The sequence below is a fragment of the Onychomys torridus genome, chromosome 19, assembly GCF_903995425.1.
Source record: "Onychomys torridus chromosome 19, mOncTor1.1, whole genome shotgun sequence".
NCBI lineage: Eukaryota > Metazoa > Chordata > Mammalia > Rodentia > Cricetidae > Onychomys > Onychomys torridus.
Genome location: NC_050461.1, coordinates 25,464,671 through 25,478,410, shown reverse-complemented (window position 1 = coordinate 25,478,410; position 13,740 = coordinate 25,464,671). Strand labels below are relative to the sequence as shown.

Genomic DNA, 13,740 nt, shown 5'->3' with positions numbered 1-13,740 from the left:
AAATAGAACTAATTCAATTAAAAAAAGGTTCCCCCTGCAGGCTAAGTATAGTACCTGCCCTGCCAGTTTCCAGCCTCTGGATGGTTCTTCTTTACCAGTACAGGCAGGCAGCTGAGCAAAGCCCTCCCTTCTGAGACAAAAGGCTTTCCTAAATCAGTCTACAGGCTCTGATGGCCTCAGCCTACTAATCTCAGATTCTTTCCAATTGGCACCATACTATCTGTAGTCAGTGCTGCTATTCTCTAAAGAGACATTTGCGGTTGTGACTCTTAACAGAATAAGCCCGCTGAGACTTAACAGAACTAGCCATTTTTCCTTTCTTTGCATATTTTTACATTAACTAGAAATGTTTTTAAGTTAAATTAAGCATACAAGCCAAAGCTACTCCAACTTCACACAAGATGTATCTTTGATACAATTTTCCTTCCAGCGATTTGTCTTATTATATACAGCTTCAAACACATCAAGAAGAATGGTTCATTTGATTATTAACTATGAAAAACCATTTTAATAGAATATACAATTACAGGCAAGTTGGAAATATTGGTTAGTAGCAGCATGCTTGTCTAGTATCCATGAGGCTATAAATGTTAGGATCTTGTATATGCACAGCTATGGATTTTGTGTCTTACATCATCAGCGGGTGCTGGGGACTATGTACCCGCTGCATAATCACGCCTTAAAAAAGCCAAACATGGACCCCACCCTCTCTCTCTGCGCTCGCTCTCTCTCTCTCTCTCTCTCTCTCTCTCTCTTCCCTCTCTGCTCCCTGCTCTCTGCTCTGCTCACACCATCTTTCTCTCCAAGCCTGGCTCTCCTCCCTTCTATCCCCTCCTTCCTTCTAATAAACCTCTTTGTAACTCTGGTAGTCGTGGCGATGGCCGTGACTTCTCCACCGGTAACCAGTGCTACCGCTGGTGCTGTTTACCTATCTTCCAATAACAACAAAACTACATGATCAAAGAAGGAAAAAATAGGAGAGGAGAAGACACAGGGGGAAAGGAATAAAGCTAGAGATGCCCTTTCAGGAAAATAGTCACTTACCACTCTTATACAAATAATACATACAAAATGCAGACATGCTTTGACTCACAATTACATCAAAATTAATAAACTCAATGTTAGGGGTTTGATATAGTTAAGCTATTCTTTGGGTTCACTTATCAAAAATATACTGTTCTCAGAGTTCAGGAAGGCCATGGGTGTATGTATATTAAAAAAAAAAAAATACATCCTTCTGCCCACGTGCAACTGGAGGAATTGAAACTTCCTCTTCAAATCCTTAAGTTTAAAAGCCAGTTGTTTCAGAAGTAAATAAAAACATGCACAACAGCTTTGAGGATTCAATGAGAGACTCTTGCCTTGGAAAAATTTGCATTCTATTCAGCAAAATAATAAATGAATATAAAACAAAGCTAGAAGATAACTAGGACAACACAAGTATTAATGCATGTGAAAGCTGTCAGGATGAACATGGAATCCTTTTTGTCAAGCCCTAAATAAAACTGAGAGGTCATGAAGGTATCACATGTATATATTCCTGATAGCAAGATCCACTCACAGAAGACTGTCAGGACCACTTTATAAAAGCAAAAAGGAGCAGGGAGATGGTGGTGCACGCCTTTAATCCCAGCACTCGGGAGGCAGAGCCAGGAGGATCTCTGTGAGTTCGAGGCCAGCCTGGTCTACAGAGTGAATTCCAGGAAAGGCGCAAAGCTACACAGAGAAACCCTGTCTTGAAAAACCAAAACAAACAAACAAAGCAAAAAGGAAATAAAAACTTCTGTAATATCTGCACAACCATTGTCTATTAAACCTATTTATATGCTACTACTCTTGGTATAAAACTTTGTATACAAAACTCGTTTCAAAATACCACATTTATTCACTTTATCTTTAAAAACTTCACTTACCTTGAAATAGTAATTGACCATGGGGTGCATTTTCCTGTTGCAATACTACGTTAACCCCATGTTAACAATATTTAGAGAATCCTTCTCGCAGTTTGACACCTGGTATCTAATAGAACCTGAAACAAGATAACCTTTAAATACAATTGGCAGCTTCTAGAATACGATACAGTACCAACATTGAGCCTTCTGCACCCTCCTTATCCCTGGCTTAATTTCTTAATTTCTGTTCTCAAGTCATGGCTGTTCTTTTGATAGACCCCCTGCTGACTTTGTGATATGATGTGGGTACTGCCACCTTTAAAGGGACCTTGCCCCCAGAATCTATCTCCATGTTCAGTGCATTAAGGTTTTCTTGGAATATTTTAGTGGACATTTAGAAGAGGTTTTAGTTGTCTAGTGGTGTATCTTTTGAACTTTTCCCACTTTAGACTCCACTTGGTTGGTGACTTTCTTAAATGTTTTTGATCAGCTCCTCTAAGAACATTATTTTCCCCAGTTCTCACTCAGCCACAGGGGACCAGGTGCTTAAAATATTGTCTTAAAGACCTGGAGTAACATTTATTCCTGGCTTTTTTCTTCATGTACGTGAACTGCTACATAAAACCAAGCACCTCACCTGCTTTTACTGTTTTTAAGTAATGCATCCCCTTGCTCAGATTTTCTCAGTTTCTGTAATATAATGTTACTTGCATAAGCTGTAACATACACTCTCCTAGTATCTATTTATAAAAGGGTCTTTTTTTCAGGCTGACATGCAGATTTAAATTCTATTTCCACAAAGAAAAATTTTTTCTTTACCTTTTGGTAACTGGCTTAGGAAACAAAGATTCTTGTTTTCTGTCTATACTTTTGTGTCCGAGTGAACCTGCCACTTCCTACCAAGGCCAGTACTCAGTTGACAAGTCTAGCTTGGTTTGCCAGTGTAACCCCCAGAGGCTTCTACAGCTTAGATTCCTATATGGCAAATCACTTTTCTTGTACTTATGTAAACAAAGCAAATCTGATACCACCCATTTTACAAATAAACTGGGTTTGCTCTTGTTAAAATTCTATGATTGCATACTTTTTAAATTTTTATTCTATTATTGCTACAAGTGTACATGCATTTCTGCCATGGTGTGCAATTGGAGGTTAGAGGACAACTTGGATGAGTTAGTTCTCATTTAACCATAACATGCTTCTGGGTATCAAACTCAAGGCTGACTTACATCAATACCTGGCATCTATTTTTATTTGCTGAGCTATCTCACCCACCATATAAATTTAAAGAAAAACTGTAATATATGCTATTAGGTTGGCTGTTCCTTATTTTTAGTGCTTAAAAGTATTGATCTGTAGATCAGACTACATCTTAAATCCTTCAAAATTACTATAATCTTTCTCCCACAGAATTTGCATTTCCTAAATCTTTGTCAACTGAAGCCAACTAACTTAATATAAACCTCACCAGAACTCACTTATGTGAGCATTCTCATCTGGGACTTCTAACCACCAGAACTGACAGAAATAAACTTGCTTATAAGCTTCCTAGTATTTAGCAATTTGTAATAGGAACCCCAACGTAGACCAAGCCACTGTGCAATGTGTACAATGTCAATTAAAATTACACATCCCTGTCAGAGTAGCTACAATTTTACAAATTAAAATAATAAAACCAAATGTTCATTAGAATGCAAATAGAATTACTTTCATACACTGTTAGTGAAAATGTAAAATAGTGTGATCATTCTACCATCGTTTATTTAGTTTGTTTGTTTTTTGAAGTTAAACATACACTTTCCATTTGACCCATCAATCAAACATCTAAGTATTTTTCCCAGAAGAAAATGAAAACTCATACACATTTAAAAAATGTTTACAACTATTCAAAGAAATTTTATTTATAGAAATCCCCAAATTAGACATATAAAAATGTGCTTCAATAAGCGAACAGCTATACAAAGTATGGGGCATCCAGATCATTCAGCAGTAAACACATACAACATACTATGACTTGAATAGATCATAAGGATAGTACACTGAGTGGTGGGGGAGGGAAACTCCAAAGGTTATTTCTTACATGCTTCTACTTATGTAACATTCTCAGTGACAAAACTATAAAGCTGAGAATAGTTGGTTAGGGGTGGTAGTCCAGTATAGGACATGGTAACTGGATCAAGAAGACCTCTGTGGTGCTGAAGTAGTTCTATTGGTTGTAGCAATTACAGGAATCTGTACACATGATAAAATAACATGGAACTACATATATACCAATTACCAAATTCCTGCCTTTGCTATATTACACTGTATGTTACATGTAACCACTGCAGAAACTGGGTGTCTAGTGTAGAGTATATGTTTATATTAACTTTGCAACTTCATCCACAATCTGTAATTATCTCAGAATAAAAATTTACAAGTAAATATTGAATAATAAACAACAAGCTTCTAAATAACTGCTGTGGGGAAACGTCTTATCTACTAAAGTCCATAATTTGAAGAAAGTAGGTCAGCTTCCTTTAGAACTTCTTGTTTGTGGTTTATAGAAGGAAACAGCAAACAGTTTTAAAAACTTTTGTTAGTGCTTACAATCTTCTAGTTGAGAAAATTTACTGTTACTATTAGTACAACACAAAATTTGACAGAAATGCTTTGTAAATGCATCAAAAATTAACATACTTAAAATGTATCTGGATTTTAATGTATACTGCTTTCTCTCAGAAATTAAATTCGTCACATAATTCTGGCTGAATCCAAAGACATAAGCTCAAGTTTAAGGAGTATATCTCTTCAATCTATTTAATACAGTATGATTTCATTTTGGATATACTAAGTACAACAGCATACACAGAAGAAATTAAGAAGTCATTTACAATGAATAAAGCATAATTCCTAAAAAAAAGTAAAATGCACACGTTGTTCATATAGTCAATGTTTTAATAATCCACCATATAAACTAATACATACAAAAACGTCTTAATGATCTGCTGCCACTTAAATTAACACATCATATAATTATTAAACATGTGTTGATTTCTAACCCCTGCTCTTCTTCAGAATTACCTGTAAGAGAGGAAATTAAGATATACATTACACCAATGGAAAATAAAAAACTACTGAGCCACAATAGAAGCGGCCTAGATTTCCTGTTTACTTCTCTCAATGAACGTGAAACCTCCTTAGATTATCACACCTGGTTTCTGAGTCACTTCATTCACTAACCTTGCCAATTACAGTCAAAGTATCAAAACTGCTGATTTCAAACCAGGTTTTAGGGTTTTTGTTTTTTTCCCCACCAAACAAATTTATGATCTAGGGTGTTAAAAAAAAATGTTCTTAACCTCAAAAAAACAAACAAACAAACAAACAAAAAACTGTAAAGTAGTATCAAGTAGTATAAATCCATTGCAATGTAAAAGTCTCACAACGAAGCTGGAATTGTATCTTCTAGAGGTCAAGACTGCTCATCTCACAGTGAATAACTTCATATACAATTTCCAAACATAAAACATTGCAGAAATAAGACAAAGGGAAATATTTAGTTGTAAAAATGTTGGGAGGATGAAGCCTAAATTATCTACAAAAAATAAATAAAAATAAATGTTTATAAGAATTTAGCTACTACAGTTTAAAAATAAAAATGGCCTCAGGCCCCATGGGTTGGCTCAGTGGGCACAGATATTAAGTGCTAAGTCAGACAACCTGAGTTTGACCCCACATGGTAGAGAGAACCAATTGCCAAAAGCTGCCCTGACCTCCACAGGTATACTGTGACAAATGCACAGGCTTTCATGTACGTGCGTGCATGTGCACACACACACACACACTAAGGCAATAACAAATTGGAAAAACAAAGGTCTAAATTTAAACGCTCACAGTACTTTTCATGCTCTTAATCATTGCGTTATTTTCATGAAAACCCTTGTTGGGACGCCAACAGTTGCAGTGTTTCTCACTGAAGAGGATTAAAAGTCCCATGAAATTGCTGTGGCAGAGACGATGACTTAGCTCTCACAAGCAGGTCTGCAACCCAGGCTAACACTGCTCTGTGCAAAGCGATATTAATATGAGGACTAGACAATCATGGGCCTAACAAGTTTACAAATGCTGACTATGTTGCGTATTTAAATACATTTCCAAAATGTTGTTAAATAAAATTCAACAATCTTCCTGACTGGTACATTTCCCATAATCTTTCCCGACTTCAACTACGATTCACCTCTTCTTGCACTATGTTAGGCGATAGGTATTTCAAAATACAAATCTTTAAAAAGTATTCGAATCAGACAAAGACAATAACCACGGTCGTATTTGTAAAGTTAAGTTGCTTCAGGAGAGAATTTACGTTTTACCTTTGCTGCGGCCCGTACATGATCCTTTCTGATAACTCTAGATTTACTTTCACAAGCATTTATCCTGGACTCTTCTGCCAACCGATGAACAAAGAGTAAGCAATTCAAATGAATCTTCAAAAGCAAAGCACATGTATCATTAGATAACATACAAATTAAATATATATATGAACCCCTTCTAACATATATTTGTTATACACAATACAAATGACAGATCTTTAGGAAATTTTTTCCATTTTATTTTATTTCATGTAAGAGATTTTCTAGTCATTTTACATATCAGCCAGCCATGGATTCCCCTGTCCTAGGAAATTTATTACTCAGAACTCTCTCATCCACAGCTTCTCCCACATGTGTAAGGGCACTACTCAAAATCAGTTAAAAAATATCTTTCACAATTTCATTTATTATTTACATGAGTTATCAAGTACTCCAAACAATAACTTGACTCAGAAGATTCAGGGCATTGTGCCAAACATAAAGGAGACAAAAGCCTCCTGATTCTAATTCCCAGACTAATAGGACAATCACCCCACAAAGCTACACACTATGCTGGAAAACAACATCAAAACTGAAACAACATCGGGAATAGTGTTAGCATCTCAATAACTAATTGGTATGTTAGCATCTCAAAAACTAACCGGTATGGTATTCAGAAAAAAGAATAAAATATATTGCTTTAAATGGAAAGAAACTTTGCGAATGACATGGAATACTTTACTGGGAAAGATTGTGAAGTTAATGGAGAAGAGAAAATTATAAGTACAGAAATGGTAACAAAAGACTAAATAGGAACTGTTTAACAAAAATCACTGGGACAACAAATGGCCAAAGGAACTTCCCTTCTCCCACCACTGCAAAGACTTGTGTTTCAACTCTGCTTCTTTCCCCTGACACCTACAGTGTTCCACCATAGAGTCCTCAGAACCACAGGTCACTCTGGGCCAGAAAAAAAGAGGTGTTGGGAGGAAACTGACTACTTGAGAAAGGTCTGCCAACCCTTCACATCAGTGAGTGGTCTCCTGCATATTCCTAGTCAGGTGGATTTCCCTTTATATCAAACTCCAGCTAAAAAAAATAATAAACTCTGGAAAGTGTATTCCAAGGGAAGCCTAGCTCGATTATGCTACTTTAACCACCACCAAAGAGTCAGGAGTGTGGGGGGGGGGGGGGAGCAATGTTGCCTTTTCTAACAGGATATGAGGAAGGAAAATATGAACAAGGAACAGCAGGAGTATTAGCCCCCCCCCCTTGGGGGTATATATTAACACTAGAGACTAAAAAAGGAAAAAGTAGACAATTTTATAATAGTCAAGAAAGACAGTATCTGGAGACATGGCTCAGTACTTAAGAGCATTTGCTGCTTCTGGCTGACCTGAAACCTTAGAATCCACTATCAGGCAGCCCACAACTACCTGTAACTCAACATACAAGGGATCTAACTTCTTTTGGCTTCTACAGGCACCCACACACATTATGACCTTCCCTCACAAATACACATAAATAAAAATGATTTTTAAATAAATCTTAAAGCGAGGTGGCCTACTGCTTTAATCCCGGCCCTGAGAAGCAAAGTCAGGTGGATCCCTGAGTTCAAGACCAGCCTGGTCTACGTAGTGAGTTCCAGGCCAGCCAGCGCTACAATGTGAAGTTCTGGCTCAACGAAAAGAAAACAGAAACCATGCAAGGAGAAATAACACCAATTCTGCACCTCCACCTGGGAAAGAGGCGTGCATTCTCAGAACAGAGGAAAAGGCAGTGCCCCTGTGGTTCAACCTGGGGGCATCATGTTGCCAAACTGAATTTCCTTGGAGACAGAAACATACAGTTAGCTGCTTGACTGGGGCCAATGATCCGGAAGGCATTTTATTTCGGGTAAGTATGAGACTGATAAACAACAGTTTTGAAAGGTTAAAAACTTTAAGAGTGCTCTATCACCTGCCTAGGAAAATGCATCCCCAACTACAGGCTCACTTTTGAACCCCAGACCTTTAGTAAGGGACCTAGTGCAGCAGCGACCGTGAAACATATTCAGTACCATCATAAAGGGACTAAGGGAGGCAAGAAACCAAATCTGTTTTAGACAATTGAGTGTATATACATATCCTTCTCAAGTAAACTAATCACGATCCCGGACAGTTCTGAACCGCTAGTCCTGGAAACAATAAGGAGCAGGGCTTCCCTAAAGAAGCCCCGGGTCTTCCACGGTTCCCGGGCCCGGGGCCCATCATAGCTACCGGGCCTGAGGACGAAGAGACGCAGGCCGGGTAATGTCCCAGACCGGGCTCCTCACTCCCGGGCCAGGGCAGCCGGACTCACCAGGAGGTCGCAGTCAGTCTCCAGACGAAGGTGCGGCTTCTTCTGCTTGAAGGTGCGCCTGAGGAAGGCTCGGGGCGCCTTGCGCTTGATCCGCTTCGAGACTGTCGTGGAGACCGCCATCTTCGCGGCGGGTCCACGGCACTCGCCGCTGTCCCGGCTCCCGCGGTCGCTGCACGGCTCCCCGGCAGAGGAATTCAGGAGAAAAACCTCAACCGGGACGACACGACGACTGCAGTGTCCAGATCCCTGGGCCCTCGGTTTGAATCTGCCGCCCGCCCGCGCGTTTGGGCGCACGGCAGTGACGTCAGCAGACAGCCCCGCCCACCGCACCGGAAGCGCCGGCTGGAGGGAATCCCGGAGCCAAGGGTGTGTGCCGCGCTCCCACTTCTTAAAGGGGCTGGGGCACGCTTTGCTATGCTTCTGTTGCAATTCTCTATGTAGTTCCTTCCATCCTTGGTTTTCTAGAAAGGATAGGAAATGGTGACGTTAGTTGATAATGCCCAACAAGAGCTTCATGTCATGCTTTTCCAAGCTCTCTATTGAGCAGCTGGATTCCGAAGGATAAGAAAGTAAATGAAAGAAGTGTGTTTTTATCAGAATTCCTTAAGACCTGATATCTTGCTCGCAAAATTTTCTGATACTAAACAGCCACTTTTACGTAATTGCATTTGGCTTTGTACGTGATTTTTCTCACATCTCTTGTTTGTTTGTTTATTTATGTATTTGTTTGTTTGTTTATTAACAAATGGCTGCCCTTTTGAGGTTCCCTTCCTTAACTTCCCTGTAACTTTCAAATGTACCTTATTTTTTCCCTTTTGTTGGAAATACATTGTTTTCATGAAGTAGATTCTGATTACAATTTCCTCTCCCCCAATTCCTCCAAGATCTTTCCCTGCCTATCTAAATCTATTCCCTTTCTGTCTCTCCTTAGAAAACAAACAGGAATCTAAAGAATAGTAATAAAATAATGTAAAACAGAATAAATCAGAAGAGGACAAAACAGAAGAAAAAGAGCAAAAGAAAAGCACAAAAAAACGGCAAGTAGATGCAGAGATAGACACATTCACGCACACAGAAATCTCATAATAACACAAAAGTGGAAGCCATAATATATATGCTAAAGACCAATAAGGTTGGTTGGTTGGTTGGTTGGTTGGTTGGTTGGTTGGTTGGCTTTTAAATGCCCTGACAAAACACTATGAGACAAACAATCTCCAAAAATGCCATTCAATTTTTGTTGTGTTGGCCACCTACTGCTGAGCCTGGGCAGGCCCTTCATAGCGGTTTGCATCCCCATTAAAACACTGTTAGAGAAAAGTAATTATTTTTTCATTTGCAACTGCTTATCAATTAGAAATAGCTTCTAGGTTAGCGATGGGGAATTGTGACCACTTTCTCAGTGCTGGTACCCCACCTGACACAGACCCATGGTGGCCCTGTGCATGCTGTACGTTTCTGTGAGTTCACAAGTGCCTTACTCCTGCTGTGTTTCAAAAGCCTTATTTCCTTGCTATCCCCCATCCCCTTTGACTTGTGAAGTTTCTGCTTCCTTTCTCCTGGGGTTCCTTGGAAATGGGGGATTTGATGGAGACATTCCATTTAGAACTGAGTGTTCCAAGATCTCTCACTCAGCTGTGAGGCTCTGTATTTGTTTCCATGTACTCTGGTAGGAAGCTTCTCTGGAGATGTGGTCTATGAGTATAACAGAATGTCATTAAGGTTTACTTTATGGCAATGTTCCTTTAGCAGAACAGTAGTATTTGATTTCCCTTTAGGTCCCTGGCCTGTCTGGTCTCAGGTTCTTTGACACCCAGGCAATGTTGGGGATGGGTTGTGTCTCACAGAGTGGGCCTTGTCTAATCAGTTAGTTGTTGGTTACTCCCACAAGCTTTGTCATCATGGCACTAACACAGGCAGACTAAAGAGTTGGTAGCTAGGTTGATGTTTACTTTTCTTCTTTGGTAGTATGTAGGTACCTTCCAACACCATGAATGCTAGTCTGTAGAGATGAAGGATCTAGCTAGGTACCAGCTCAACTTCTCATATTTAGTGTGTTGTGTAGGTTATGTAGGTGTTACCTTCAGCAACAGGGCCTTTTGTGGAGAACAACCAATAGTCTTGGCAATTTCCTGGGTTGTTTGGGTGTTGCCATGGGACCTCTTTGGCCAACAGTTGATTAGATGTAAGGCATTCCCAGAACTGGAAATACCCCCATTCCAGTCCTCCACTCATCCATCCATAACTATTCTGTTCCTCCTTCCTAGGGTGATCCAATACTTCACCCCAGTCCCTTACTATATACCTAACCTCTGTGGTTATATGGATTGTAGCCTACTTATTGAATAATTAGCTTCTAAATCTATATATAAGAGGATGCATACAATATGTATCTTTTTGATTCTGGGTTACCTCACTCAGGATGACTTCTTTTCTAGTACAATCCATTTACCTGAAATTTTCATGATTTATTTTTAACAGCTGAGTAATATTTCATTGTGTAAATGTACCACATTTTGTTTATCCATTCATCTGTTCATGGACATCTAGGTTGTTTCCTCTTTCTGAATATTCTGAATAGAGCAGCAATGAATTTGTTGAGCAAGTGTCTCTGTGTTGGGAGGAAGCAGCCTTTAGGTCTATGCCCAAGAGTGGTATACTGGATCTTGAAGTTGATCCATTCCCACATCCCTAAGAAACAACCACACTGCTTTCTATAGTGGCTGTACAAGTTTTCAGTGCCACCAACAATGAATGAGTGTCCTTCTTACTCTACATCATCACCAGCATAAGCTGTTCTTGTTTTGTGGCTCTTAGCCATTCTGACTTGTAGAGGACAAAAGGTCCCTGTGCTCACAGACAGCACTAGAGAAACCAAAATTGTTAAACATGCATGCCTTTTTATTCAGTGAAAGAAATTGATACCTGATCATCTGGAAGGGTGGAATAGATATTGGTTAATAACCTGGGTATCTTTTTGCTACTCTATGGAGCCAGCAGCCTCCACCAGAATCCCCCAGACTCCTGAGCGTTGTTTCTCAGCCAATAGAAATAGTCCTTATGAAAGCGTTCCCATGTACTTTGCAAGAGTTTGCTATTCTCCTTATTTCAAACCCTTCCTCCCTAGGCCCCTGTCCTGAGCACTGTTTCTCACTCAATAGAACCCATTCCTGAAGAAAAGTTCATAGGTGCCTTGCAAAAGACATGAACTTTGCAAAAGAGTTTAGATGTTAGATGTTGCCATGCCTAAAGCTTTGTTGTGATAACTGTCAGGTGGAAACTTTTTTCCCAAAGCTTTACTGTGTGTGTATATATGTGTGTGTATGTGTGTGTGTGTGAGTGTGTGTGTGTGTGTGTGTGTGTATATGTATGTATGTATGTGTATGTATATGTATATGTACATATACATATACATGTACATATATAATCAGATTCCAGAAGTTTCAATGAGTCTGGCTAAGCCATACTGAACCAAGTTCTCATTCTTGGCTCTCCGTGGATCATTTCCCTGATGGCTAAGGATGTCTAACATTTCTTTAAGTGCTTCTTGGCCATTCATGTTTCCTCTTTTGAGAATTCTTTGTTTAGATCCATACACCATTTTTTAATTTGGTTATTTTTTTCTTGATGTCGTTTTTTTAGTTCCTTATATTTTTTTAGATATTTCCCTCTCTCAGGTGTGTCTTTCAAAGCCCATACTTGCCTCTACTGTCAACCATTGTACTTTAAAGAAAAACTGGAAACAATTGGCTAAAATAATTGTTGACACTTTCTTTCCTGTTCTCTTTTAAAGCTATAACAATATCTTCTGTGTTTCCTCTCTTTGTGAAAATTATTTCTATTAAAACAACCAATTGTTAATTTTCAGGACCCACTTACATGACCAGCCAGACATGATTATTAGGTTTTATGGTTGTTTTCACCAAGAAAACATTTCCCTTAATTGGGTATAATTCTCTTTTGGTTTTATTATTACCTGAGGCTCTCTTTGTCTCCATTTCTGTTTCCTTCCTCCTCATCTCCTTGATCTCCAAATCTTATGATCTCTAAATCGCAGTCCACACAATTCTGTGTTTTATCTCACACAATTCTGTTTTATCTCAGATGTGATCTCATCCAGGATAACTTTAAAATGAGTTAAAACATCTGCGGATTTCCTCCTCTGAATTTAAGGCATCCATTCTCAGTTCACAGGCTTCATCCTTTAAAAGTTCCTAGATGTCACATGATCAAAATTAGCTCTTGATCTCTCCTGACACTGCAGTCCTGACCTTCCCCTCCCTCTTACCCATCACAGATGGTGACACTCTCATCTTTGCAAATTAGGTGTGCAAATGCTCATGATCTGCTTTGCCTCTTTGACCTGTCACATTTTAAAGTAATTTTATTTTATGAGCACTGGAGTTTTGCGTGCATGTATATCTGTGTGAAGGTGTCAGATGCCTGGAACAGGGTGCTAGGAATTGAACTCGAGTCCTCTTCCAGAGGAGTCAGTACTCTTAACTAGAGTCATCTTTCCAGCCTCTTCTTGTCACATCTTACATTCAGTGCCCTCAAACGGATCACCCCTGACTAACACTAGCAGACCACTCCTCCCCACATCTCCTGCTACGACTCTTGGCCATGTCACTATCATGGCTCACCTAAATTATTATACCACCCCCAGACTGTGCCTCAACATGTTTCTATTCACTTTACACAAAAAGGTGATTTCTAAGTCGTATTGCATCATTTTCCCCACAATTCCTTCCCTTAGCTTCAAAGGGAAAAAGAGAATGAAGTTCCTGGATTGATTTATCTCGACCAAGAAGTTATAAGCAATGTTATAATAAAAAAAAAACACCAATTTGTCCAGGTACAAAATAGATTTGCAAATCAAAAGATTTAAGTTTGATTAAATACTAAGTAAATATTTTGTGAAGTTGAAGGATTTTTGTCAGTGTTAGCAAAGAAATTGGGAGTGATAAAAAGTAACTTATTTTGAACAACTTTTAAATGGTTATTGTCTTTGTATGATTGGAAGTCATTTATGTTGGTGATGATTTATTTCTTTATTCTTTAAGCTATAGGTGATTGGTTGGTATAAAGTTATCAGGAGGGAATTATCAGTAATCAATATGTCTGCTAAGTCCTAGAACTGAAAACTTAGAATGTGGGATCTATTATGAACCATGTGTTGT

The 13,740-nt window shown here is 38.9% G+C and overlaps 1 protein-coding gene across 1 annotated transcript; it reads right to left on the bottom strand.

Annotated features, from left to right (window-relative positions):
• Positions 1–3,763: 3,763 nt before the first annotated feature.
• On the bottom strand, positions 3,764–8,886 carry Cenpw (centromere protein W). The gene is made up of 3 exons (XM_036168968.1): positions 8,564–8,886; positions 6,245–6,358; positions 3,764–4,955 (listed from the first exon to the last, which is right to left on the bottom strand). The coding sequence occupies exons 1-3, from the start codon at positions 8,681–8,683 to the stop codon at positions 4,929–4,931; spliced, it is 261 nt and encodes an 86-aa protein (XP_036024861.1). The 5' UTR covers positions 8,684–8,886; the 3' UTR covers positions 3,764–4,928.
• Positions 8,887–13,740: the final 4,854 nt, after the last annotated feature.

What these genes read in the sequence shown, in the direction of transcription:
- Cenpw (XM_036168968.1), bottom strand. Translation starts at nt 8,683, where the DNA reads ATGGCGGTCTCCACGACAGTCTCGAAGCGGATCAAGCGCAAGGCGCCC. An exon ending in AGACTGACTGCGACCTCCTG is followed by an intron (nt 6,359 to 8,563) that starts GTGAGTCCGGCT and finishes TTGCTTTTGAAG; the next exon opens with ATTCATTTGAATTGCTTACT. An exon ending in ATGTACGGGCCGCAGCAAAG is followed by an intron (nt 4,956 to 6,244) that starts GTAAAACGTAAA and finishes CCTCTCTTACAG; the next exon opens with GTAATTCTGAAGAAGAGCAG.